Source organism: Coenobita brevimanus, chromosome 97, assembly GCF_032717465.1.
Source record: "Coenobita brevimanus isolate Jiangsu-jjx chromosome 97, ASM3271746v2, whole genome shotgun sequence".
Taxonomy (NCBI): domain Eukaryota; kingdom Metazoa; phylum Arthropoda; class Malacostraca; order Decapoda; family Coenobitidae; genus Coenobita; species Coenobita brevimanus.
Genome location: NC_137050.1, coordinates 12009671 through 12033017, shown reverse-complemented (window position 1 = coordinate 12033017; position 23347 = coordinate 12009671). Strand labels below are relative to the sequence as shown.

The 23347-nt window shown below is 40.7% G+C and overlaps 1 protein-coding gene across 3 annotated transcripts in view; it reads left to right on the top strand.

Annotated features, from left to right (window-relative positions):
* Positions 1-23347, top strand: part of LOC145413846 (uncharacterized) — a 232670-nt gene that overhangs the window by 129833 nt on the left and 79490 nt on the right. For all 3 annotated transcript variants that reach the window (XM_080283512.1, XM_080283511.1, XM_080283513.1), the window contains exon 2: positions 22755-22998. In XM_080283512.1, coding sequence (XP_080139638.1) covers positions 22755-22998 — 244 coding nt within the window. The remainder of the gene's footprint in view (positions 1-22754; positions 22999-23347) is intronic.

The following is a 23347-nucleotide window of genomic DNA, read 5'->3' as shown; positions in this document are numbered from 1 at the left end:
ATGATACATTGTTTTGAATATAACAAACATCATGATAGATTTAAATAGCGGTATGGCATGATTGTGGTGGTGGACGAAGTAATAATACAAATGTTTTTACTGTGTGATTGATTTGTAAGTTGAATAAAATTAGCGTTAGTATATGGAATTAGTCCCAGATGAAGAGTTGCTTTAATCCCCTCCGTCCGACGACTTAAATTTTTTTTGTAATCATCAGGCGATTTTCACCATATGATGGACTTTATGAACTAGAGGGTCAGTGTAGCCTTCATCCATCATATACGAGAGAGAATTTCTTAGCCAAATCAACGCTTGTGGGTGTTGCATGAATAAAATGAAATAGACGTCCTCGGGTTGAAGGGGCTAATTTATTTAACAGTATAACTCCCGTTCTGGCAGTACAGGTAAATGAATTGACGAGTACACGGCTGAATAGGCAAGTGGATGTGTGGAAGGACGTGGTGGCAAACGGGTGGATGGTTTAATGGATGGGTGGAGGGGCAAATGGAGTATGATGAATGACGTCTGAACTGTAAATGATAAATAGTGTGGACGTGAAGGGAAGGACACGCCTTAAACCATGATAAAACCGCCAGCCTTGACATCTCAAAGGCTTTCGATCGAGTCTGGCATAAATCTTTAATTTCCAAACTGCCCTCCTACGGTTTCTATCCTTCTATCTGTGCCTTCATCGCTAGCTTCCTTTCTGGTCGTTCTATAGCCGCTGTTGTAGACGGCCATCGTTCTTCTCCTAGATCTATCAACAGTGGTGTTCCTCAGGGCTCTGTCCTATCACCAACTCTCTTCCTTTTATTCATCAATGATCTTCTAAGCTATACATCTAACCCTATCCACTCATACGCTGATGACTCCACCCTTCACCTTTCCATTCGGTTCCCGCAACGCCCATCTCAACAGTTACTTCAAGAAACAAGGGATGAGGCTATGGCACACCTAATGTCTGACTTGGCTCGTATCTCTGACTGGGGTAAAAATAATATGGTTGTCTTTAATGCATCTAAGACTCAGTTCTTACACCTATCAACCCGACAAAATCTTCCACAGGTATACCCACTAATGTTTAATAATATTCAGCTTAATCCTGCATCATCCTTGAACATGCTTGGGGTTTCATTTACTCGGGACTTATCTTAGATAGATCATATTACATCTCTTGTAAAATCTGCTTCCAAGAGATTGGGTGTGCTAAGCCGACTCCGCTCTTTCTTTACCCCTGCACAATTGTTGACTCTATACAGGGGTTTTATCCGCCCCTGTGTGGAGTACAACTCTCATGTGTGGGGAGGCTCCCCACATACAGCTCTTCTCAATAGGGTGGAGTCAGAGGCTTTTCGTCTCATTAACTCTCCTCCTTTTATTGACTCCCTTCAACCTCTGTCTGTTCGCCGCACTGTTGCATCTTTATCTCTTTTCTATCGCTACTTTAATGGTCACTGCTCCTCTGAACTGTCTGCTTGCATTCCTCCACCTCTACGACGGGCGCGTAGCACCCGTCTGGCAGCAAACTCTCATCCCTTTTCTGTCCAACTCTCTAATGCAAGAGTTAACCGTTACTCCCAGTCTTTCATTTATGCAACAGGTCAGCTCTGGAACTGTCTCCCTCTGTCTGTATTTCCTGCTGCCTATGATCTCCAGGCTTTCAAACGCAGTGTGTCCAGGCATCTCAAAATGATCGGATCTTGAATTTGGCTCTCTATTGTATTTTGTTTTTCTCTTGGAGGGAACTGTTACTGCGGGCTCATGGCCTTTGGTTCCTTCTTCCTCGCATAAAAAAAAAAAAAAAGTCACCCTTCACCCAGCTTATCTAATTCACCTCTTGACTCACCGTCGACTACCTATCATTCATCTTCCTTCAGCTTACATGTCTCTCATCCATTATTTTATTCATCACTTCTTCCTTCATCCTTCAATTACCTGTCAACCCACCCTGTCCACCCTCTTTCTTCTCTCCCACATTTTGCACCTTCACTCTCCTTCCCCTTCTGTCACCCAGTTCTCCATCAGTTTCCTCCCTCTTTCTCTTTTTCGTTCTCCATCTTTGCTTTCTTTTCTCTCCTTGTGTCCATCATCCATCCATCATTCATTCATCCATTCATCGATTTGTTGATTCATTTATTCATACATTCATTATTGTTTGCCTTACCAACTTTTACCCCGACTATCCTCCTGGTCATGGAGTCCTGTATATGCACTGACCTTTGGCCTGCCTTACACTACGTCCTGTGATTAGGACAGAGGCCACATTTACAATCATTTATAAGCATAGTATCAAATAGCCCTTTTCATCCATTTGTATTCTGCCTTCTAGTAGCATTTAATTTAGTGATATTGCATTTTCTGACTGTATAATTATTATCTTGAATGTCATAAGTACAAACTGCAACACTTATGAGTTCCTTATGGTGACTGCGTGGCTCATTTCACTGGACACTCTTTGGGCAAATTCATAATTTCTTCTGTTTTTTGGATCCTACCTCTCCCCTTCTTTAGGTGGAAAAATGGGTTCGTGATGATAGTGATGATCATGATATTAACATTGTCGCTATTATTATTATTATTATTATTATTGTTATTTTATTACTAATTATTATTATTATTATTATTTTATTATTATTATTTACAGTGGTATTGTTATTACAATGGTACGGACATGTAATAAAGAAGGAATGAGAACTATGTGGGTAGAAGAGTGATGGGCATGGAAGTGGAGAGTAGACGGAGAAGGGGTCGGCCGAGGAGACGGTGGACAGACAGCGAGATAATAAGGGAGAACAATATGGCAGGGGATGCATTTGAAGACAGGAGAATGGAGACAACTATAGGAAATTTGAACCGCCTACGCAACTGAAAAAAGGAAAGCAAAGCAGGAAGTTTCGCTGCTTCAAATTGACTAGCAATGACGTAATCTCAAACACTGCCAGATGAACGACAGTATTTGTATATGAACAGTTTACTCGTGTTCCTTTCAGCTGTTTATCAAAAACTGAAGAATATCTTTATTCTGTTTGTCTGATGCACATAATAACATTGTGAATGTTTTAAAATAGAAATAAAGTACTTACCGTGACCCAACATATGCATACATAATAATGTCGATGGCAACACAACGGCCAGCGCGGAAAAAACATTTGCATGTCCGACTCTAGCACCCCCGCCCCCTCTAATGTTCATTATAAATCAATCAATCAATCATTTCCTGTGACACCCCACGGGATGCATAGGGCCTCAATGAACTCTCTCCAGTATTTGTCTCTTGCCATCTCCTTCAGGTCCCACCAACACTCCTCTCCTGCTTCCTTTTTCATTGTCCTCAACCAGGTTGCCCTCGACCTACCTCTACCTCTTCTTCCTCTAGCAGTCCACTCTGGCACATTATAAATACATCTTTTTTATTGTTGTTTCATCCATTCGTAAGCTGCTTTATGTTTATTGTTGCTTCACCAATTCCTAAACTTTGCTTCTCCAAAAGTCTCTCTCTCTCTCTCTCTCTCTCTCTCTCTCTCTCATTTTTCTATAGGCTTCGATGCCCTCACCCATCACCTTTATTTCAGGCCTGCCACAGCAGGGTTTTTCAACCCAGATCTGGATTTTTTTTTTTTTTTTTTCTTTACCCTCTGGGTTTCTGGGGTTTTGGGTTCTAAAACCCTAGGAATTCATGTTTTTGCGTGATTTATTGTAACTTGTAGCAAATACGGTGTTGAAAGTGGAAACTGGAGATGAATTTATTTGAACTCCAACTAGTTGAAACTGAATTGTCATTTTCGTGTGATGTCATTACTGTAACTCTAACGGCCTTCTGATGGTGAATCAAGGCCCTCTAGACTCTACAGGCGTCGAGATTTGACTGTGACGTCACAAAAAGGCGACCGCGTAGCGTAGCGTCCGACAGATCAGCCCGCCACCTTCGAAGTAGTGGGGCGAGGGGAGTTTATTCATATTTATTTTTAAATTTTCATATCGCCAAGCTGGATTTCGTTCAAGGTAAGTCATGCATATGTAAATGAATATGTATATCCAGAGCAGAATGTTTGAAAAGCATAATTACTATGACCAAAAGGATTTTAAATGGGATAGAGGTATCAGGCCGTCAGCAGTGGATGTTTCTTAACCCTAGAATGCTTACGTTATTATCCTCACAGTACTGCTTTCGCCGGGAGAATTTTACCCAATTTTGGAAAATTAATAAAAAATACTTTGACAAAATTTTTATAAAATTTGACAATGCAGATATCAAAAGTAACTCATATACTTCCTTCTTACATAGTAATAACCATCAGGGTAAGAAAATAAATTATACCTGAATTTATTTAGAAGGTACTAAAAAAAAAATGCTTTTTTTTTTTAACATGAACATTAAAATAAAAAAAACACTAACTATGGGCTCAATTGCCACTGGGCTTGGTGGCCCCCTCCTTGGGACGTTGAAGCTTAAGACTAGGTAGGTGGCTCCCCTCACATATCACCCTGGCCTGAAATGGGGGAAACGAAAAAAAGGGGCAATGTCGGGTAAAAAACACTTTAAACCCAAATATCATGGTGATAAATGCGAGATGAAACCACACCACTACCTATGTAGGTAGGGGGTAGGGTGGATTGAAGGTATTGGGAAGGACAGCTCCAAAGCTTTTATCATAACAGAATAGCAAATAAATAAATCACCGAACAGGGAAATTTACCCGACGTAAGCATTCTAGGGTTAAATACGTTAGCCAACGAAATTTCAACACAGTCGAGATATGTAGGTACGTTTATTTATGTTCTTTGTTAACTGCGCATAATATTTTGGTAGATCACAATTGAATAGAGCGATTGCTTTGGTCATGGCCTTAGTGTTCTGCGTGCAAAATAGTCAAGGTTTTTCAAGTTTTCAGTATTCAGAACAATACCTAGGTACAAGACCGGGTGTGATTATATTGATAATTGTATCGTATAGTTTTCACATGATTCAGTTCGTTGTAACATGTCCTAACCGTCAAAAAAATTAGTTTATTTTGCCTTCATTAAAGTTAGGTTCGGTTAGGCTAAATAAATTGTTGCTGTTTTATAGTAGTTTTGACTGAAAAGATGGAAATAACCTATACTGATCGGATCACCTGAAGAATCGTTGGTAAATTTTTCTTCATGGCCGTTTTCTTTTCCATATAGTTTTGTTTGTTTGTTTTGATACCATATTACTTTGCAAATAACCTAACCTATCGTATCCCCACAACCTAACCTTACGTCATAACAAAAGCTAACCTGACCTATCCTCACAACCTAACCTAACCTGTTCACTGTGTGCTGGGGTGACAATTCTTCAGGTGTGTGATCCTGGGGTGACAATTTTTCAGGTGGACACTCCGGGGTGATGATTATTCAGGTGATCCAGCCATTCTAACCTTGCCTAACTTGGAGGGGGTTTTAAAGGGAGATTGATACATTGTTCTCCAACACTTGTTTGACCATTATGCACCAAAATAGCTTGTATTTGCTGACTTTACATACCTGTTTTCTTTTTTCAATCTGGGTTTATTCAGAGGAAAATCTGGGTTTTTGCAGAAAAACCCAGCGGCTGCCCTGCTCTGTTTGAGAGAAGACTGGTGGTACGGCAAGAGGATTAATATTATAATAAGAAATACTCGTATGTACGGGATGAAGGAAACGAATGATTACGTTTGCTACATTAGCAATGAAAATCAAATGGGTATTAAGAAGAGAAGGTATAATAAGAAATAATAATTAGGTATAACTTCTCACTTAGCGTAATGTATTGTTATATTAATCCTTGCAGTTCATAATTATATTACCATACGAACAAAAGCGAATTTTTGTGATAGAGAATGGGCAACATAATTTGTATATTTCAAACTTCCCGGGAGAGTTGCCAGTTATCACGGCAAGTAGTGTACTCTTTATTTCTACAACAAATATTCACAACGTTATTATATGCATCAGACGAACAAAGATATTCCTCTTTATATATATATATATATATATATATATATATATATATATATATATATATATATATATATATATATAAACGATTTTTTCCCCATGAACACGAGTAAAATGTTTATACACAAATATCAAACATTTGACAGTGTTTGAAATTACGTCATTGCTAGCAAATCAGGAGTAACGAAACTCTTCCCGCTTAGAGCATTCCGATTCTCAGCGGCATAGGCGGTTCATTGAACATGCGCTAGTCAGAAGCAGCGACTCAACATAGGTAAAGCTGCGGAAGAATATTATTATTAATATTATTATTATTATTATTATTATTATTATTATTATTGTTGTTGTTGTTGAATAGGTTAAAAGAGTAGTATCCATTGCCTGATTAATTTGAATATAGGCAACTCGATGCTATCGTATGTCCTTGCTTGAGTCAGCGATAATGGAAGTTGAGGGGTATTTTTCAGAGCTTAGGGATACTGCTTGGAATGCGCGCGCAGTGTTGGAATGAAAGTCCCCCCCCCCCCGGCGCCTCGTGAGTGACGGACGGGCGGGAACCAGGGTGGAAGACTAATTGTTCGCTGTCCAGTTACCGTACGTAATTAGAACCTTCGGTATTTTGTGCGGGGACAATTAAGTGTCATTATGCGAGAAAACGCGTGGGTGATGGATTTACTGGCGGAGGTTAAATATAGCGGCGGGTTTTTGGTTCGTGTTCGTCGGTAAGAAGAGTGTGTGGCCCCACATCCCCTTGAAGATTTGTTTATTATTTTACCATGCACTACCATGACGTATCGTTCATTTATTTATTTGTTTATTCGCTACCCCTAGGAACTTTCAACCAACTTGGGAGATACTTCAAACTGGAAGAGTTAGAAATAGCCTTCATTAACCCCTTCACTGCAAGAGCCCTCCCCTGATTTATATCTAAATATTCGTCTCCTCCATACCTTAGTCACAACAAAAATACAGACGTTCTTGTGCTGAAGGGGTTATGAATGTTGTAACTCATCTCCCACAAAATTTAATGAACATTATCCACGCAATAATACCTATAATTGAAAGGAAATTACATACAGAATGGAAAGTTTAAAGACGTGAAATAGAAACACGTGAGAGTATTTGCCTCTCACCTACGGATGACGAACATTGTGATTACTCCAATTACACCAGACGAAGCAAGAAGCGTGAGTGTTAGTCCGTGTAGCGTAACCCTTAGGCTGGTGATTATGAACTTTATACTTTGTTTTGACCGACTGCAGACGATTTTGTCCAGTTCGAGAAGTTACTCAGCAGAAGAAGAGGTAGCCAACCTCCAGTGACATTTTTATTTCTTGCATCCCCTAGACGATTTCATTCAGCTGCAGAGACCCATGCAGAGAAGTGGTTAATGAAGGCCGTATCAGATCCCTCGAGTCTGAAATTATAAGGTAATTAAAATCGTCTGAAGAGAGCTAGAATACACCCAAAATCGCGTAATCGGGCTGAAAGGAATAAAAAATCTTACCCAGTGCCGTTATATCTCGTTAGAGAGCATTAGCATCCAATATTATGTACTGTGTCGATAATTATGCTTTATTTGTATTAGTTGTCGGTAGGCCAGAACAGGAAGTGAAGTGCATTGTCCTCTGATGTGTGTGTGTGTGTGTGTGTGTGTGTGTGTGTGTGTGTGTGTGTGTGTGTAGGGGGTGGAGGGGAGTTGTGGTTCTTGGGGAGTGAGAGGACAAATGTGTGTGTGTGTGTGTGTGTGTGTGTGTGTGTGTGTGTGTGTATAAGAAAGCATAAATCCAGGGGTGGAGTATGAACGAGAGCAGTAGGGTGAGAAGAAAGGGTGGAGAGACGGAAGAAAGGATGATGTAGGACGAGGAGGAGGGAAGGAAGGAAGGAGAGATGGTTAGAGAACAGGAGGGGAGAGAAAGAGAAGCGGAAAACGTGAGATGAGAAAATGGAAAGGGAGAGGAAAGATGAAAAGGGTGAAGGAGGGAAACAGAGAAGGAGTAGAGTGGAGTGGCAAAGTATAAAAAGTGAGGGAGTGAAGGAAGAGTGTCAGGGAGGAGGGAAGGAAAATGATTAGGAAGGGAAGGAAGATAAGCAAGAAGGGAAGGAAAAGGTAAGAGACTGAGGGAGGTAGGGTAGAATGAAGGAAGGAAAATGGCAATAGATAGAATAAAAGTTGGACAGACGCAGTGAAGAAGAAAAAGGAGAGGGGAGAACAGGGAGTGAAAACCAGAGGAGTTAAGAACGGGCGGAAAGAGAGGGAGAGAAGGAAGAGGGTGAAGAGGAAATGAGGAGGTAAGAGAGAGAGAGAGAGGTCGTGTCTGCATGGGTGGTGGTGTGCGTCGCGAGAATAGGGAGAGGGGCGGGGCAAGAAGGGAAAGAGGAATAGCAAGAGGGAAGAATATTAAACTGTGATCTCTTTGTACACACACACACACACACACACACACACACACACACACACACACACACACACACACACACACACACACACACACACACACACACACAGACGTAACCCCCCACCCCCACACTAATTTCATGGTAATTATGAGTGAAAGAAGAAAGTCAAGGTTCTGTGTTGTCTGATTTTGGTCCCCCCAAACCATATTATCCTATATAATATATTATTACATAGTATAACTTGCTGTAACGTTGCGCACAGTGACACAATTATTCAAGTAATGAATCTGGGATACATCTGCTATACTATTCACAGTATGTGCCAGTGATTTTTACTGATAAATTCTTTGGCAGCTTAGCTGTTATGAGATAGCTACTCCATAGCAGCACAGGCCATATTCTTCGATACAAGAGAACACGATTTACGATGAATGAAATACTTTGTGTCAAGGTCTCTGTTTTTTATATTTAAGCAGCTACCAGTCTAACCCAGCTTACTCTTGAATTAATAAGGTCACTCCTAAGATGAACAGATCCATCTAGCCATGAGTCTTGCCGTAATATACAGTAGCTGAAAGATCACTCCACCGTCCATTTCCTGCCTCGTCAGCCCGGCCATCAGTATCTTTCTCTCCCACCCACCTCTCTCTCACCCCCTCTCTCGGTGACCTCGACCTCAATCCCACACCCCTCCCTTATTCACCCACTCTTTCCTTTGCTGACCTACAATAGCTTTCCATTCATCACTGTCTCAGTGTTCTCGTTCTTTCCCCATAACTCTCCGTCAATAGTCAAGCCCTGTCACTCTCTGACTTAGCCCCCATCCCTCGTCACCCCCCTTATTCACCCACCGTCTTCATCAGTGACCTTGCTCTCAGCCCCTCACCCTCCCCTTCTTTGCCCTCGCCCTCACCCTTACTCCTTCGCCAGGTGTGTAATTGCGTGGAACGTATTTGTGTGTGCGTGTATGTGTGTCATGGGAGTCGCCTCAGCACCGCCCTTCTGACTCTCCATCTTGCTGGTCGCACTCTCCACTGGGTGACTTTAGTGAAGACAAGATGAATGAATGCGAAATAAGTGATTGGATGTAGACAAGATACATGAGTAACATATGGACTATTGAAAAATCATGAAACGATTAAGAGGTAAAGAAAATGTTGAAATTTCGACAGTAAATTGTGAGACCTAAAGAAAAGATAGAAACAGGCCACTGATGTAACTAAGAAAGAATACCCTTTCGTTAACATTTTCTTGAATCACCTATTGATCATCTCCACAAACAATTTTATTATTTTTTTATATTCCTGCCAAGATGTTTTCCTCATTGCTGTGTTGTGAGGTGCTGTAGTAAAGTTGTCATTATTTTGTTAGTGTGGAGAAGAGAGTTGTTGATCGTTGTGCTAGTATGTCGTCACCCTTCCTGTTACCCTCAATTTCAGGCGGAGGTTTTCCATGCTTCTTGAGTTTACCGGAAATTCTCTCTCTCTCTCTCTCTCTCTCTCTCTCTCTCCCGTTTAATTTTGTTTCATTCCAAATACCGTGTGTTGTATCCTGTTAAATGTATATGAATAATAAGCATTAAACGATCTTATTCCATAATTGTTCCATAGTTATTTATAGAATTTATTGCAGTTTCCTTGTACTTTTTTTTTTTTCCAGGCACGTCAAACGTGTATGCCCTAGCCAACTGTACTAACACATAGCAAACCTCCATAGTATCTTACTTCCCATCATTTGAACTCGGGAACACCACTTTTTTAGTTGCCATGTTAATACATCGGTGTTTAAGCTGAGCCACATGTATTTGATTTTACAGCCTTCTTCAGGTTAAGTATGAATTACCCGTAAGTAGCTGAAATTCATTATCGGTGGATCCTAATGATTTTTCGGAATGAAGTATGGCACCTGTTCCCCCAAGACTTCGGTACTTGAAAGGGAGTGCTTTGATACGGTGTGTATATATATATATATATATATATATATATATAGATATATATATATATATATATATATATATATATATATATATATATATATATATATAATAAAGCACTGTAGCTCTGATGGTAGTTTGGCAAACACCGCAGCAGATCGTTCAGTTGTGCCTGGAAAATGGATGATATACTGATATTGCGGAAAATGGTGACACCATCATTATCATCATCTTTAAAACATCATCATATTTCTACTGAAACCCGTGTTACGGTATGTATCACCTTTCAAAATGTTCAGCTCACGTCATGCTGTTTTGATAAATCCGTCTTGAGTGTAAATATGTGAAAGCTAGTGAGTGGGAAGGGATGTGGAGTTATTGTGCAGTGTTGTGGTTTTGGAGTATCCTGTGGGGGAGTTACAGAGTGGAAGCGGAGATGCCCCGGGCCTTGCTGGTATGTTGGCGAGGCCAGGGAATAGGTCACACACATACACATATACTGCTACACACAAGTCGAAGGGAATTAGTTATTTTTACGTTGTTCCATAGTTTGGGCTGGCAGACAACAAAGTACCCGGATTTTGCTGTTTGTTTCAGTCAGCTAGGTCAGGTATATCCCGAAGGAGGGTTCATTGTTTTCATGTACAGAAGAAAGGATTTCCAGCGCTTCACTCCCACCTCTTTTATTTGGCTTGTACGCCACGAAGTATACAGCACGTGCTTTGTATTAAATTCTCCTCAGTCCACAAGGTTGTGCCTACGAAAATGAGAGAGAGTCTCTTTCTCTCCTGTGACCTTGGCGAGGATTCGGTCGTGGAACCATACTGAAGGATCTGGGTCCCGCATCTGATTTTGTTCTCTTAACCCTTTACAGTCCAACGTTCCCATTTTGGGAACATTTTTAAAAAATTCTCCAAAAATATTAATAATTTGAAACTTATTCTTTTTTCATGTTAAACATAACATTTAATGTCTAGACAACTATTGTAATGCATAATGTAGTAGGGTTCTTCATATTACACATATAATAATGTTGAATGTTTACCTTGAATTTTCATAAAATAGAATGACTTGAAACAATTATTTTTTTCAAAATAAAAGAAGTGCTATAGATAATTTTTTTTTTCATTATCTATGTCCTAAATGATTATTTTTCACTAACAAATTTTATCCCATATGATTCTTTATATATATATATCACTGTGAGTGTTTTTGTAAAATGTTCCCAAAATGGGAACGTTGGACAGTTAGGTATGCTGGATACCCTGATTTTCTCATCCGCATGTTTGATCGTGTTTGGCTAATCTCAGGCGTTTCTTGCAACAGGATCAAATCTGTAGAGATTGGAGCAGTGTAACAGCAAGTTGCTGTGTATACAATAGTCAGTGTTCAGACCTGAACAAGTTTCTCGGTTTACTGCTAATAAGTGGATATCACAGTGTCCCCTCGGAAAATGACTATTGGTCAACGAATGAAGACTTAGAGATTCCTATATTTGCAAAAACTATGAGTAGGGAAAGGTTCAAATCTATCAAGAGACACTTTCATGTGGCTGATAATAATAATTTGGAGAAATCAAAGGTGGCCAAGATTCTACCCTTGCTTCACATGCTCCGTGATAATTGTCAGAAACATGGTATTTTTCATGAATATCTAAGCATAGATGAATCAATGGTTCCGTACCATGGACATCACTCTGCTAAGCAATTCATAAGAAACAAACCAGTCAGATTTGGTTACAAGATGTGGATGATGTGCAGTGCAGATGGTTACCCCTATAACTTTTCGATCTACTGTGGCAAAGATGAAAGTAGAAAGCTACCTGTGGGTTCTCAAGTGGTAATGGACATGTTACAACCTATTGTGAATAAGGATAATCATGTTGTATTTTTTGACAACTTTTTTACCAGCCATGCATTGATGGTTGAACTTGCACAAAAAGGATTTCGAGCCTGTGGAACTATCAGAGACAACCGTACAGGAAGTTGCCCTCTAGTGTCTAAGAAGGATATTGGGAAGGCAGAGAGAGGGTCATATGATTACAGGTCAGATGATACAGTCGTATGTGCTAGGTGGAATGATAACAGCGTTGTCACAATTGCTAGTAATTATTACGGAGTCAGTCCAGTCCAGAAGGTAACCAGATGGGTGAAAAAGGATGGGAAGAAAACTGTGTCTCAGCCATGTCTGATCAGTAAGTATAATAAAGGCATGGGTGGGGTTGATGTATGTGACAAAATGCTCTCAAGCTACAGGCCAAGACTAAGGTCCAAGAAATGGTGGTGGAACCTTTTCGCTCAACTGCTGAATCTTTCCATTGTAGCTAGCTTCAGATTTTACCAGCATGTAAATCCTCAAAGTCAGGCAACCCATAAAGATTTTAGGCGTGAAATAGCTCGAACTCTTGTAAGGGTTCAGACATCTAGAAAACGAAGAGGAGGGCCAACACCAACTGTGCCAAAGGCAGTAAGATATGATGAAATAAACCACTTTCTTCAGCAATGCTCACAAGGAAGATGCTATGTATGCAAGAAAAACACGCGTCTGCACTGCATCAAGTGCGAAAAAAGACTTCACAAGGAATGCAGTGTCGCATTTCATAAGAAAAGAACATGAGTCGACAAATGAATGACATGAACATGAAAGCGTTGACAAGAACATGAGAGCACATATATTTTGGCTATCAAAATTCACCTGATTTCATGAAAATTGCAATATATTTTGCTATATGGATGGATTTTTGTATGTATTCTTAAAAAAAAAGGTTTTAGTTTGTAAATTTTCCTAAGTAAAATGAAAAAAATTTGTAAAACAGATTTTACACCATAAATGTATCCCCTAAGTGCCCAACGTTCCCATTTTGGGAACATATAAAAAAACAAAAATATATATATGTATAAAAACAAAATTTGTTTCAATATCATAAAATGGATCTAAACTAATCGGTTTTTGCATATTTGTGTATATTTTTGAATTCCTTCATGGTGCGGTCACTAAAGGGTTAATCTATTTCCACTCGAGGATTTGATACATACCGTATTTATTTTTTCCGTTAATCAGACCATTTTCTTCAGTTCAGGACCGTAGTTAGGAAGGGGTTAATGGAGGCTCTGCCTAATCCTCTCAGTGTAGAAGGTCTCTCGAGTTCAATGAAATCGTCTCGGGGAAACAAAAGTATAGTGGAAATGACGTCATCGCGCTGAAGACGATAAGTGCCTGCGTTCATCGTCTGTGTTTGGCAGGTTTTCCTTGCACCTTTTTCTTGGTTTTCATCTCTCCTATTTTCCTCATTCTCATATCTGGATGAGGAGAGGAGAGGAAGTGAATGTGAGCGAGCAGGGTGGAAGGGAGGGAGAGTGTATGAGTTTGGAGGGGGAAGGGGAGGAAGGGGGGTGAGGGAATGTAAACATACCTTCATATTCTCATTGAAAGCTCTGAATGGTGCCTGGCTGGCCTTTGACGCGCTGTTTGCTAGTGTCAGACAGGGGAATGTGTGTGTGTGTGTGTGTGTGTGTGTGTGTGTGTGTGTGTGTGTGTGTGCGTGCGTGCGTGCGTGCGTGCGTGTGTGTGTGCGCGCGCGCGCGTTATACTTGTGCATGTGTACTCAGCTGAATATATGCACATCGTCCTCATTGTCGTGGTTGTGGTCGTCGTTGTCCTATTTTAACTCGTATTAAGAAAGCATACAGGATCCAGAAGCAAGAAAATACAAAAGAAAGGCCTACCATCCTGAGTGCCCCTTGATTAAAACGTTTGTATGTATTCAAAACGTAACATTGTGTTCATAATATCATGTTTGGTGACCGATTTTATTTTACTTGGCTTACCATATCTTCTTCACTACGTTCGAATCTATTTTTACGTTATTCTTGTCACGTCCAGACGACTTTTTGCACCGTAGAAAGAAGCTCGCAGGACCTCGTACTGAATGGATTAGAAAAAGTCTGTACTAGTTTTTACATCACTTCATTCTTACCAGCCACAGACGACTGTTCTTCATCTTTGAAATGGCCGATTCTCGCAGTGACAGATTTAGAAGCATTATGTCAACGCCTGCACTGTGATGAGACTTGTTTTATTCTTCTCACATCTACAGAGTTCTCTTAATGATAGGGGTAATTTGGCTGTCTGAATGCAGCTAATGAACGAGAACTGGATGGATGAAGATGTTTCCTGAGGAGACGCACATGACAAAGACTGCATCCCTTTTTAACTTGGCAGTGGACGCAATGGTTCTGCCTCACATGTTACACGCTTTCATTACGGTGACCTGTTATTTAGATTCTTATCAGTTTTAGACAATTTTTTGCGATTGCGAAAATCCTGTAGTATGAAGAGTACTAATGAAGGCAATATTTGACTCCCAGTTTGAATTTTTTTTCCAATCTGAAATAAAGTCGTCTGATTCTACGCTTCAGAATTTAAAACCCAGTCAGCTCGATGGCGCTAAACGTCTTTTCTTTATTTTGCTACCAGGTGGTTTTATTCACCCTGAGAGCTTCATTGCAGTGAAGTGGTTAATGACGGCTATATTTAACCCCTTCAGTTCGAAACGTGTCATGACTCAAGTAGAATCGTCAGTAAATAGCAAGTAGCAAATAAGGCGTCCTCGGGCAGCAGCTGTTAACTCTGCGTCCTTATGGTGAATGTGTTAATAAAGATGAAACATGGGTTACGTGTGAATGGTTCCGCCTGTGGGGTGGTGCCGGGAGTTCTGAAAGCTTCAGTGAGGGGGAATGGAGGTGCGGCCTATTTCCCTGGGCATTCTATTTGTAGCTTTTCCTACTTCTGTATACATTCTTTTCCCATTTGTGGATCCCACCCTTCCTATTGAAATGAGTCCTTTGTTCATCCAGGCCGCTTTCATGTATACAGTACGGTATATGTATATATATATATATATATATATATATATATATATATATATATATATATATATATATACTGTATATATATATATATATATATATATATATATATATATATATATATATATATATATATATATATATATATATAAAGTGTGTGTGTGTGTGTGTAGTTAAAGACAATGAAAAATAATTGAAGTGGTCGTGAGAAAGAGTATGTATTGTTTTTATGTATGTATGTATTAATGTTTGTATACTTGTATATATTTCACGATAATGAAAAATTGTCGAGGTGTGATTCAGAGAGAGAGAGAGAGTCGTAATTTTAGCCAAAAGAATAGACTAATATTGACTCGAATACGGTAATTGTCAACTTTTTTTTTTCCTTCTTCCTTTCCTCGTTCATCCATCCACCCCATCACCCCATACCACCATCACGACATGCATTTCCTCTCCCTGCACTTCTCGTTGCTTCCTCCCCTTATTTGACACCTTCATCTTCCTCTCCTCTATATTTACATTCTTTTCCACTCCTTGTTGCATATACTGTCTCTTCTCTCTCCCTGGCTCCATGTATCCCCCCCCCCTCTATCTCTCTCGTATTTTCCCTCCCTTTCCCTGTATGTACTCTTCTCGTCGTCTTCCCATCACCTTACAGACTCTGTTCTTGCCTCTCCACTGAATGTACGCCTTCTTTCCCCCAACTCTACCCTTGCACGCTGTACTTCACTCCTCCCGGGTCCCCCTCACAGTACAGTACATCTTTCTTCACGTGCACATCACACTCCCCACTCCTACTCCCCTCAGCCTGTTCATCCCCAGCCTCTGCCTTCTTTCAACTCCCCTCACCTTGCACTTCTTGTTCCTCACTCCCCTTCCCTCCCCCAGTCTTCCCACTCCTCACTCCCCTCATCCTCTGCCTCATTCTTTTTCTTCCCCCTTCCTCATTGTCCATCTCCCTCCCACCTCTCACTCTCCCCTGCCCCTAACTCCTTCTACCATTCACTGGCCTGGCATCTTCCTCTCCCCGCTTTTCTAATCCCAGCTGCCCCTCTCCCATCTCCCCTTTCTTCTTCTCGCCTTCCTTCTTGCCTCACACTCCCCTTAATTCTTTCTTTCCTATTCCCTCTTCATCTCTCTTCTGTCCCGTTCATGTTTCCCTTTCTTGCCTTTCTCTCGCCTCTTACCCTCTTGTCTCCCCTCCCAGCTTGCTTCCTCCCTCCCTCCCTTGTCTTCTCTCCCCGCGGGCTGAGACAGTGACCTCACGCCCCCTTCCTTCCTTTCGACATGGATGTAGGACGTTGTGTGTGTGTGTGTGTGTGTGTGTGTGTGTGTGTGTGTGTGTGCAAGAAAGCATAAATCCAGGGTGGAGTGTGAACGAGAGCAGTAGGGTGAAGAAGAATAGGAGAGAGAGAGAGAGATGGTGAGGGAGGAAAGGAAGACAGACATGTAGAGGGCTTTGTGTGTTTGGGGGAATGTTTACTTCTGTGTAATGGGGGTGTTTGTGTTTATTACATGTTTGTCTCTTGTTTTTTGCTTGCTCTGGTGTGTTCGAGAGAGAGAGAGAGAGGGAGAGAGACCTGCACCATCAGTATGCAAATTCCCATGACAGTGGCTGCTCAACCCCTGTACCTGAAAGGGCATCCACCAGTAGTGCGCTCTCTCTCTCTCTCTCTCTCTCCTTCCATTCATTTCCTTTCTTCTGTCAGTCCATTCATCCATCCATCCATCGATCCAGCCATCCTTTCATCCATCCATCAATACACCTATCCATTCATCCACCTACCCATCCATCTGTACATTCATCCATCCATCCTTCCATCTTGCTTCCATCCATTCTTCCATCCTCCTCGTCATTCCATCCATTCGTCCATCCATCCATCTTTCCATCCATCCTTCCATTTCCTTTCGACCTTCTTTGCTTCCCAACTTCTTTCCTTCCTTCCTTCCTCCGTCCTCTTTCTTCCTCCCTTCCTTCCGTCCCTTGATTCTTTACATCCTTCCTTTCCTCCTTCCATCCTCTTTCCTTTTCTCTATCCTGTATCTGCCTTCGTAGCGTCCCTTCTATTACTGAGCATCTCCCTTTCTGTCTGTGCTGTATCATTTCCTCCTTTTTCGCTTACCTGGTATTCCCCGTCTCCCTTATTTCTTTGTCCCTCCCCTCATCTCCATTCCTCATTTCCATCTTTGTCCTTTTCTCTCATCCCCCCCCCCCTTTCCTTTTCTTTTCCCTAGCTCTCCAGCCTCACCCGTTCTCCTTCCCGCCCCTTCCTTCCTCAACACTTTCTCATCTCTTCTCCTCCCCTCACCTCTCCTTCCTCCTTTCCTCTGTCCGTCCTTTTTCTCCATCCTTCTCCCTTCATCTTCCCCTTCTCTCCCTCATCATATCGTTTTCTTTGCTCCCCATGCCTGCCTCCCTTTCGCCCTTGTATGTGTCTATCTTTTTCGCCAATCCTTCTCCTATCCCTCCTCCTCCCCCTCTCCTTTTCCTCCCCCTCCCCCCTTCCCTTCCACAATGCACCGGAAGGAGAGCAACGAGTTTCCTGGGCGTGTGCGTGTTTGTGTGTACGTGGATCTGTGTGTGCGTAAATCTTTGTACGTGGATCTTTGTTTGTACTTGGATCTGTCTGTGTACGTGGAACATTGTATGTACGTGGATCTTTGTGTGTACGTGGATCTTGGGTCTTTGCATGAACGTGGAGTTTTGTGTTTCTTTTGCACGTGAACATTGTGTAAATGTCGGACAGATTTTCTTGTATTTATCCGTAGATTTCTGCAGTTTAGATGTGCATAGAATTTATGGTACCTCATGAAATGTATCCACAAGTGTCACCGTCTCGTTACCAGTACGGTATCTGTTTGTCTGTCTGCGTCTGTATGTGGCGCTGTTAATTTACCAGCCGTGTCTTCTTATGTTTTTAGAGCACACGTATACATACGTACGTACCGGTATATACATGTATAAACACACACACACACACACACACACACACACACACACACACACACACACACACTCATACATATATATATATTTACACACACACACACACACACACACACACACATATATATATATATATATATATATATATATATATATATATATATATGTATATATATATATATATATATATATATATATATATATATATATATATATATATATATTTACACACTCACACACACACACACATATATATATATATATATATATATATATATATATATATATATATATATATATATATATATATATATATTTATATATATATATATATATATATTTATTTATATATATACGGTATATATATATATATATATATATATATATATATATATATATATATATATATATATATATTTATTTATATATATACGGTATATATATATATATATATATATATATATATATATATTTATTTATATATATACGGTATATATATATATATATATATATATATATACGGTATATATATATATATATATATATATATATATATATATATATATATATATATATATATATATATATATATATATATATATATATATATATATATATATATATATATATATATATATATATATATATATATATATATATACATACATATATATATATATACGGTATATATATATATATATATATATATATATATATATATATATATATATATACGGTATATATATATATATATATATATATATATATATATATATATATATATATATACGGTTTATAACACTAAGCCCAAGAATGCACACCGGTATGTATCAATCCATTCACCCACCTTTATATTTTTATATCAAATATATCTTATCTGGTCCTTGCCATCCCGGATGTGTTCCTAGAAATATTTCCCTACAGAAGGTCCTTTGTCTGCTGGACCAGGAGGGTGGGACGAGATGCACGCCCATGAGGAGGGGGAGGAGGGCATTGGAAAAGGGAGAGAGAGAGAGAGAGAGAGAGAGTCAACTTGTGCTGTCTTTAGTATCTGTAACTGGTGAACTCTGAAAGTGTTCCTCATTCTTCTTTTCAGCTGCAAAGTGATTGTAAATACAGTGTGTCCAGGTATGTTGCGGTGAACTAATCATGAATCTGACTATTTTTGCACTTTTTTTTTTTTTTTTTTTTGTGGGGGGAGAGGGAGGAGGTAAAGAATACCAAAATTTAGAACCGTGGTATTCCTTCCTGTCTCTCTCTATATATATATAAGAAAAATGTTGATGAAAGATGAGGCTATAAAACAGTTAGTAAGAAAACAGTAGACAAGAGGAAGAGGTGACAAGAGAGAAGAGAAAGATGATGACAACGATGAGAGCTGCAAGAGGTGAAAAAAGTGTGAAGGAAGTGAGATGTGATTAATTAGTGTGGAGGAAGAGGCGACAATAAAGATCATACCCCAAGGCCACCAGGGTTTAAAAAAAGGCAGCGAGATAAAATTGTGATGGATAAAAAAAAAAATACTGCCATTAATTATCAGTGTAAATTGCTTCTCTCACCTTGGAGGAAGGGGGGGTGGGGGAGGGGAAATGGAGGGATGGAGGGGGAAATAGGGTATGGTAGGAAGGAAGGTGCTGGAAAAGAAAAAGGGAAGAGGGGAAGGGAAATAGAGCTTGAAGGAAGGGAATAGGAGAAAAACAGGGAGGGAGGAGAGAAGAGAAAAGATCATTGGGTAGCAAAAGAGGAGGAAAATATAGTAGAGAGGGAGGGAGGGGGAGGAAAATACGGAGGGAGGGGGAGGAAAATACGGAGGGAGGACAAAGAGTTATAAGACAGAAGCAGGGAGGGGGGATATAGGATCAGCAGGGAGGGGGGATATAGGATCAGCAGGGAGGGGGGATATAGGATCAGCAGGGAGGGGGGATATAGGATCAGCAGGGAGGGGGGATATAAGATCAGCAGGGAGGGGGGGATATAGGATCAGCAGGGAGGGGGGAGAAAACATAGCGAAGGAGAGGAGGGAGAAAAAATAGGAGTGGAGAACGGGAGGGGAAAGGGAGGAAATAGGGCAGGGATGACGGGAAGGGAAAAAAAGGCTATAAGTTAGGTATGGAGATAGAGAGGGATTAGGGAAACAGGGTAGTGGTGGAGGGATGGTAGTGGAATATTGGGTAGGAGGAAAGGAATTGGAGGATAATAGGGTGGGGAGGGAGAGGGAAATAAGATGAGGAGGAGGAGAGGGGGAGAAGTACAGGGTAGCGATAGAGAGAACGGAGGGAAACCAGGGTAAGAGTGGGAAGGAAGAGAGCAGCGGCAGGTTAGGAGGGGGAAGGAAGAGAGCAGCAGGGTGGGAGGGGGAAGGGGAAAACAGTTGGGAGTGGAGGGAGGAAGGGAGCAGTGCTCATAAGGAATGAGTGAGAGATGAGGAGAGCAGGGGGTGATGCAATAAAAGAGGGTAGGGATAGGAAGGAAGACGGGAAACAGGGTATGGAGAGGGGGTGGGAAGGAGGGAAGCGGAGTAAGGAAGAAGGTGAGACGAATTCTGAAAGATAATGGAATTATGAATAAGAGAAGTGAGCTGAGTGTGTTGGAATAGTTAATCTGTATAAGCATATTAATTAACTTTAACGACGTACAGTGGAACTGGCGTCATGATTAAGACGCTTCAGCCATGACGTTAACTAGCTATCGTTCTGCTATTGATTGGAGTTTGTGATGTCATCGTTAAGCAAACATTTTGAATTGTTATCGTTTTTTATATTATAATAGCCGCCAACAAGGCAGATATTGGTAAATCATTCTAAAAACCTGTTACAGTAAAACAAAGAAAAAGTAACACCAGTAGACTAACAACAAAGGGATATAGATAGTGGAGATCAATTGTGATAACAGGGCTGGAGGGAGGAGTGTGGGATATTATCGCTATGACAGGATAATTTATACATAAGGAAGGGCGTGTCTGTGTGTGGATGACGTGATGCTGGTAGTGGTGGTGGTCCTGTCTTGGTCTTATCATATTTTTCTTCCTGCCTGCATATTTTTCTACCCTCCCTCTTTCTCGTTTCTTCTTTCTCCTCATTTTCTTCCATTTGCTGTGCGTTTTTCTTCATGTTGTCCTCTTTTCCTTCCTGGGGGGAGGTGGTGGCTGAGTTAGTTTAGAACTCGATGTATGAAAGGCTGTGTGTGGGTTCGAGTTCCCGTGGTAAGTATCTGGCAGTGGCTACCCCGCTTGCACCCGGTCCTTGTTCGGTGTTACTGTGGACTACGCCTTATTTGGATACATTAACAGTTTCCGTCTGGGGCGAAGTACAGTAGTGCTAAATAAATCGACCTCGAAACGGGCAAAATTTAGACATTATTCTTGCTCCGCTTCTCTTCCTTTTCCTCTTTCTTCTTCCCCCACATCTTCGTTTTCCTCTTTTCATCTTTCTTCTCTTTCCTTTTTCCCCTCTTCATTCCTCCTGCCCCCTTTCCTTCTTTCTTCTTCTCTTGTCTTTCTTTCTAACCTCTTCTTCTTCGTCACCTCTTTTTATTCTTCTTTTCCACTTCTTCCTATCATCTTTATTATTCTACCTCTGGACATATATGCCTCCTCCTCCTCCTCCTCCTCCTCCTCCTTTTCCTTCTCCTCCTCCTCTTCATCATCATCATCATCATCATCATTCTTCCTGCTTGCTAATAATTACTATGATAATTTACTCACCTCCTATTGCAACTTCCTTCTTCCTGCTTGATGAAGGAGGAGAAAGATGAAAGGAAGGAGAGAGAGAGAGAGATTTCTTAAGGCGAGGATATGTAAATTTCCTCTTATCGCTGTACATATTTAGCAGTGTTTTAATCAGTGTCGCTATATTATGAATTTCTCTCTCTCTCTCTCTCTCTCTCTCTCTCTCTCTCTCTCTCTCTCTCTCTCTCTCTCTCTCTCTCTCTCTCTCTCTCTCTCTCCTAATTCACACACTTATGCCACTCCCTCATTTCCTGTCCCTTGCTCATTTTTCCCTTCTCTCCCACCTTATAAGGGGTCAGCAGAGGTCAGAGGTGAACTATGCTGTAGGACGTGGCACCTGTGTTGAAGGCATCTGCACCAGGTAGCATAATTCTACAGCTATATTAACATTTCTGTAGTTAACATGAAGTAAAAAAAAAAAAAAAAGCGGCATCGCAATGGAAGCTTTAATTCAACATATTTCATAGTTTTCATTCGTTCGAGTGTTTAGTCTCTTCACTCCATTTTTTTTTTTTTTTACTTCATTCTTGGTATCCTCAGAGATGAATTTAGTCCGACTGATTATTAAAGTGTTTTGTTAAAAATGGCTTTCTTCTTCATCATCATTATCATCCCTACAACAGGTCGTCCATAGAACCGAAGAAAAATGTGGGCTACGGGACTACACTTGCCAAGCCTCGGGTCCCTACACTCTGAAGGGGGAGAAATGGGATTCGTGGTTACCGTTAGATATTTTCGGAAATGAAGGATGTTCGTCACCTTTTTTTAATAGTTAATTTCTAGGAATACGAAAGTTTTGATGCTGTGTTTTATTAGTTTACTATGTTACATTCTTTTATTTATAAAAATTATATGTGCATTTGTTTTAGCACTTGTTTGCGTATGTTTCTTGCATTAACATCGTGACTATTTGTGTTTCAGGCGTGCATATCGAAAGCGTCAACACCCACGGCCAGACGCCACTGTTCTGCGCTTCCTTCGGCGGGGACAACGAGGTGGTGTCGCTGCTGCTGCGTCTGGGTGCCAACCCTGACCGGCGGTGCGGCGTGAAGGGCGCCACACCGGTACACGCTGCAGCATACCGGGGATCCAGGCGGGTCCTTAGGTTGCTGGCTGAGGCCGGAGGGGACCTTAGGCTCAAGGATAACGATGACCAGACGCCAAGGTAAGGTTAGGTAGGGTAAAGCAAGGTTAGAGTAGGTTAAAATAAGTTAGGTTGGTAAGGTTACATTAAAGTAGGTTAGGTTGGTTTGCTGGCTGAAGCGGGAGGAAACATGAGGCTCAAAGATGAGGATGACCAGATGCCTAAATTAGTTGGTCAGGGATGGTCACATCATGCTTGGTAGCATAATGATGAAATACAGTTATAATAATTCATGGTCAGAATAAGAAAACAGTGATACTTATAGGCAACATGTGTAAGGAAATGTATAACACTTTACAAATTTTATTTCTTTTCGGTATATTATACTGGTGACTCATATCAAGAAGGAATGACAGAACAGACTAGTGGG